The sequence below is a fragment of the Tetrao urogallus genome (assembly GCF_951394365.1).
Source record: "Tetrao urogallus genome assembly, chromosome: 7".
In the NCBI taxonomy this organism is placed as follows: domain Eukaryota; kingdom Metazoa; phylum Chordata; class Aves; order Galliformes; family Phasianidae; genus Tetrao; species Tetrao urogallus.
In genome coordinates this window covers 45,282,752-45,288,951 of record NC_136820.1, presented here as the reverse complement: position 1 = coordinate 45,288,951, position 6,200 = coordinate 45,282,752, and the positions used below count along the sequence as shown (strand labels likewise).

The 6,200-nt window shown below is 52.1% G+C and overlaps 1 protein-coding gene across 1 annotated transcript; it reads right to left on the bottom strand.

Moving 5' to 3' along the window:
• Positions 1–1,365: 1,365 nt before the first annotated feature.
• CRYGN (crystallin gamma N) lies at positions 1,366–6,200 on the bottom strand (the record flags this gene model as incomplete). Its single annotated transcript, XM_079538677.1, has 4 exons — positions 1,366–1,501; positions 4,954–5,099; positions 5,457–5,705; positions 6,180–6,200. 4 exons carry the CDS (start codon positions 6,198–6,200, stop codon positions 1,366–1,368), a joined length of 552 nt encoding a protein of 183 aa, XP_079394803.1.

The following is a 6,200-nucleotide window of genomic DNA, read 5'->3' as shown; positions in this document are numbered from 1 at the left end:
CTTCCCTTCCCTTCCCTTCCCTTCCCTTCCCTTCCCTTCCCTTCCCTTCCCTTCCCTTCCCTTCCCTTCCCTTCCCTTCCCTTCCCTTCCCTTCCCTTCCCTTCCCTTCCCTTCCCTTCCCTTCCCTTCCCTTCCCTTCCCTTCCCTTCCCTTCCCTTCCCTTCCCTTCCCTTCCCTTCCCTTCCCTTCCCTTCCCTTCCCTTCCCTTCCCTTCCCTTCCCTTCCCTTCCCTTCCCTTCCCTTCCCTTCCCTTCCCTTCCCTTCCCTTCCCCTCCATCTGGGATTCCAGTTAGGGTTTATTTTGAGCCCTTTGTTCCTTCATCCTTCATACTGTACTGACATTGAATGTGCTTTAAATGAATGAAACTCCTCCTTTAAAGCTACTCACAGCTCAATGCCTGCCTTTCTTTGGGACTACATTTGTGCTTATTTTTAACAGATTACTGTCCAGAAGGTCACAGCAGAGAGCAGTGCATGTGGCTGAATATTAACTTTATAGAGTGCATTGAATTCAGGAGCAGGTCAGAGTCTTCGTGAAGCAAAAGCAATGCTAATCCTGGAAGAACTCTTAAAATCTTTCATAAGCTGCATTTAATTAAAAGAAAATGAACTACGCAAGAGTTGATGCATGAATTGTACATTTGTGCATCCCACTCAATGAATGAATAATTTCCCTACCTTCTTTCCTGACCCAGAAATGCTTTGCAATCCATTAAGGATGCTTAAATATTGTTACAACTCCAGCAGACCACGTATCACCAGGAACTACCCAGGGCATGGCCATTGCAGCCCACAGTGCTTCAGAGTCAGCCAAAGGGCTTTTGAATCATAGGATCTCCGTAGAATCACAGCATGGTTTGGTTGGAAGGGACTTTAAAGGTCATCCAGTTCCATCCCCCTGCCATGGGCTGGCTGCCCCCCACCAGCTCAGTCTTCCCAGGGATCCAACCTGGCCCTGAGCACCTCCAGGGATGGGGCACCTACAGCTCTCTGGGCAGCAGTGCCAGTGCATCCCTACCTGCAATGAGAAGAACTCCTTCCTAATGCCCATCTCAGACTGGGAGGGCTGTTGGGAGCTTTCCCAGGTCTTTTTCTCACCACCAGCTACGGGAGAAGATGTGTCCCATCACTCCCTATGAATCATTGCACCATAGAAAAGCAAAATCACAGCACATAACCTTAGAAACACTGAGCATATCTATTCCCTCCTGAACTCATGCAATCGACGGAAACAAATTTACTTAGAGCCAAAATTTGACGTTGAACAGTTTATTCCACGGGTCAGTGAGGTGAAGGAGTGACGCCCAGCCCAGCAGCCCAGCAGCCCAGCAGCCCAGCAGCCCAGCTCCGATGGGCTGGTCTCAGCTAGAAGTAGTTGATGACCCTCCGGACGGACTGGACGTTTGCACTGAAGCCCTGCCATGCTCGGAAGTTGCTGAACTCGCCCCGCTCCACCACATACATGCGGCCGCGATAGTTGGGCTCCTCGTAAAGCACCCACCTGAGCAAGAAGGAAAGATTAATGGTGTTCCCACGGCTGGGTGATGCCAGCCCCAAAGCCCAGAGCAGAGGCTTCCCCCTTCATGTCGCTGTAAGGATGGTGTGTTTATGGTGGGACGTGACCTTGCTGATCTTCACAGCACGCAACAAAACAAATCCACAGCACTGGTGGCAGAGCAGTGGAACAGACTGCCCAGGAAAGCTGTGGAGTCTCCATCTCTGGAGATATTCAAGACCTGCCTGAGATGCTTTCCTGTGTAACCTACTGTAGGAAACCTGCTTTAGTGAGGAGTTGGACAGGATGATCTCCAGAGGTCCCTTCCAACCCCTATGATTCTGTGGTTCTGTGATTCTATGATTTGGTAGCGCTACAGAGGGATCTGAGTCCCCTCAGCCCCATTCTGGACTAAAAGCAGAAATGTCCTCGTTGCAACACATGAAATGCATTTTACCTCCTAGAAGTGAGAATTTAGTCATGAGGGGAACCATACCTTTATCTGCACTTAATACATCCTCTTTTTCCCAGCAATTCTCAGCAACCCTTCTGACATTTCCTAGCAGGCACAGATTTGGGTTCTGTTTTATTCCCCTTATCTCTTATCTCAGCAGCTCATGTTGTTGCTCTTCTTTCTCTTCACCTTAATATGCACTGTGCCATGGTCTCAGTGCAGCAACAGCCACCAGCTCTGTCCTCTGTTCACATCTCACCAGGCTTTGCCATTGCTCTGACACTTTCACATTCAGGTTTCACTGCTGAACTTTTCATCTCTGCCTCGTTCTTCTCTCCTCAAATCAGAGGTCACAGTTACTTGCCCCACCTATGGGCTCAGCAATGACAGCAGAGCATGACTTTAATCTCGCAAATCATCCCAAATCAGTTGGTTTTTGTGGCCCATCTCTCAACAGACATCCAGCAGTGACAATTTGGTTAGGACCTACTGCTTGTGGGAGGAATTCCTTTAAGCACAGCACGGGGCAGTGACTGCTGCAGGGTCAGCCAACAGCTGGCGAGTTCAGAGCAGCCTGACCCAGAGCAAAAAGCTGCGTCTGTAGGAAAAACATTCATTTGTAAAGCCAACCACCCGTGAGCACTGTAATACAAAAGCTGGGAGCATTCAGCTGAGCCACCCCAAGGACTGCTGGGTGTGTTTGGGCTGATGTGCACTATTGGGATGCCTCCAGGTGGGTCTCAGCTCCATCTGTCCGCACAGCACCGGCTGCCTGCCTGGTCCCACTGCACTGCTGGCACAGCTGCGGTCTGCAAGCATGCAGCATTGCCAAAGAGTGCTTGGCCAAACAGCTGGCTCTGGGGTGTTTGCTACAAATGAACAAGCTCGTCCTCCAGTACTTTTTGCAGCCAGTTTCTATCCAAAAGGAGATGACAAAGCCATGCACAGGCTTTCCTCCAGGCTCGCTTCACGGCGCTGCTCACACAGATGTAGGGCAGGGTGCCCCAGATCTCCGTGCCCTCGTCGTGTATCCCAATGTGCACTCTTGGAGAGGTTGCTGAGCTCTTCACGTTAATTAAGAGCGATGTATAACATCATTATCCTCCTCTGAACACACCCCAGCCTTGTGCATAATGCACACATGGATTTCTTCCTTTTCTACCCCATCCCATCAACTTATTTCTCTGCGTATGGAATGGAATCATAGGCCAAGTTGGAAGGGACCCGTCAGGATCGCTTGTTCCTCCACCTAGGGGAAGGCTGTGAAGAAAAGGGAGCACAAAGAACACCAGAAAGATGGGACTGAGGCATATTGGCCACACAAGGTGACGAGTGAGGACTTGTGTGCTTACTTAGCCCTTCCTTTATTTCATAGCATCGCAGAATCATTTGAGTTGGAAGGGATTTTTCAAGGTCATCTGCTCCAAATCCCCTGCAATGAACAAGGACAGCACCAGCCCTTCTGCTGCAGAAGGGCCATCATCATGGTGGGATGTGCTGTGTTGGTTCATCTGGTGACGGATCCTGAGGAAAGCTGGATGGCCAAAGACAGTTCCCATTGAGCAGGTGCAGCTAAAGGGACAGGGACACCTCAGAACTGCCCCACAACAGCACTTCCACTTGAGAACTGCTTCCACGGCTTCATCAGCACCATTTCTGTCTGCTTGTCCTCAATCCCAAAAGAAAAGCCCTATGACGTGCAATGCCAAAGGCATAGAAAGCCTTCAAAAAGTCCCATCACGTGAACATAAGCAGGCAAACACCTACACTCACATGTGAGGGAAAGAAAGCTTTGTGGCCCTTATTGGAAGAAGGGGGAAATCAATCTGAAAAATTCAAGTGCTTGAAAGTTTCTGGGCCGCATCCCAATTTCTCCGACTCCGGTCTCTGCTACAGGGACACGTATGGTGAATCATTGGTCCCAAAGCTCTCATGGGCTCTTGGCTTTATGGCACCGGTCCTCCCCATGGTGGAGGGCCCCTGCTGGGCTCTGGCTGCTCTTCCCTCCAGAGTTCCTGATGGTAACAAACCAACGCTGTGAGTGGGCAATGAAGACATCTGCTGTTCCAGAACCATGGAACTGTGGACGTGGTTATCGGGCATGGTGGGATGGAGTGGGAGTCGGTGATCTCAGGGTCTTTTCCAGCCATAACAATTCTGTGATTCTATGATTCTAAGCCTGGTTGGTTGGTTTTTTTCTTTTTCTTCTTTTTATGAAATGGGAAGGTCTTCTGTTGAATCAAAACAAGCTCCACAGCACACCCAGTGTCGGGATGTTGCAGTCTTGGAGTGCAGCACAGTTCTTCCTGTTCTGCAATGCCCAGCATCTCATGAGATGTGCGAATATATACAGCAAGACAGGCGAAATGTAACGGCACTGGGGCACTGTGCCACCCAACAGATGGAAGAAGGCAGAGCTGCTGCCCTGCAGAAGTGTTTGGGAATTCCATGGGGCAGAAGGATGGGGCAATACATCCACAAAGCAGCTTCACAAGGCACTAAAGTCTCCACAGGGGGATCCCAGCATCCCACCTCCTCACCACAGCAGCTGCTGTTGTCTTTAAGAAAAAGGATTTAACGTGAAGGCGAGGTGTTGCTGCCTCACGTTTGCTGTCCAAGGAGGAGGTTTCTGGTGTCGTGGGAAGCCCTGGGGAAGCCACTTAGAAGGCGAAAGCCCTGACTGCAGTGCCCAGCAGGTTTCCCGTGGGTTTTAAAGAGGTGTTTGGAAAACACAAGGAAATGTGAAAGGAAAAGAGAAAAAGGGAAGGGATGGGCCAAGTGTTGGGTTGCACGCCCCTTGGATGCATCTCCAAGTTCGTGCAGCTTGTGCTTAGCTTCTACCCTCCTGAAATCATACCCTATGATTTCATACCCATACTAGAGCTGCTCTCATTCCGCCCTCAGTATCAGAAGCACCAAAATCCCCGGTGCTTCTGGCCACAGCCTTGGCCAGGCTTGTAGGCTCCCCAGTTCCCATTAGCTGTAGCACACTGTGGGTACTCACGCGCCATCACCGTACACCCTGACGGCGTTGACGTGGGGCTGCTCCCAGCCCCGGCCCTGCAGACAAGAGCAGTCCTCAGTGAGCTCCATGCTGCGGCCTCCAAAGCAGCTCCCTTCGAACAGCTGGATGCGGTAGTGCTGCCCGTGCTGGGGACAACGGGGCCGAGTCAGTAACAACACCAAAAACAAAAGCCACAGAGAATTACATCCCCCAGAGCACTCGCTGATATCCCCTGGGGAAGTGAGAAGGCGTGAGGAGCTGCGGGCTGAGCACTCGGGAAGCATCCCATAGCAGAGGGATCAGCACCAGGAGACCAGTGTGCTGCAACCCAGCTGAAGAGCCCTCAGTCCAACCCTGGCACCCCCTGGGATGCATGCTCCCGTCCCCCCACGAGCATCCCCTGCCTCTTGAAAACCACTGCAATAACCCCGTTCCCATCAGTGCCATTGTGTTTTACGCCCGGATTCGTATCTCCACCCCCTGGGGCAATCAGAGCTGCTCACCATGCCCACAGGTCTGCAGGAGCCCATGCGGTCGCCGCGGCCGTTCCAGCGCTGCCAGTGCGGGTACTCGCCGTGCTCCAGCACGAACTGCTGCCCGTGCAGCTCAGGGTGGTCAAAGCAGACCCAGGCCCCGCTCTGCACGCGGATGGAGTTGACACGGTTGGGGAAACCTCGCTGCTGGAAGCTGCTGCAGGTGCTGCACACCTCCAGCTTCCTGCCTGAGAAGCATTTCCCTTCGTAGAAAGTGATCTGGGGTGGGGAGGAGAGGGGGATGGAGGTGAGGATCTCAGTTGCAAGCCAATGGGAACCTCTCACCACTGCTTCATTTTGGGGTCAGCTTGGTTTTCGGTCTCTTTCCTAGCATGCAACCATCCCCTCACAAGCGTTCTGGTGCGGCATTGGCACAGGTTGCACAGAGAGGCAGTGGGTGCCCCATCCTTGGAGACACCCGAGGTCAGGCTGGACGGGGCTCTGAACACCTGATGGAGCTGTGGGTGTCCGTGTTCACTACAGGGGGGTTTGACCAGATGGCCTTTAAGAGTCCCATCCAACTCAAATCATTCTATCGTTTCCAACACGAAGATTCAAACACAAAGCCCTGCTCCCAAATGCACTCCCATCCCCACACCCTCCCCATCCCTGCTGTACTGAATCTGCACCTGAGTGGAACATCACCCAACCCTCACCCCTCTGCAGCCCGTCCCAGCGTGAGGCCATACTTACTTTTCCTGAGTACTGAGACAT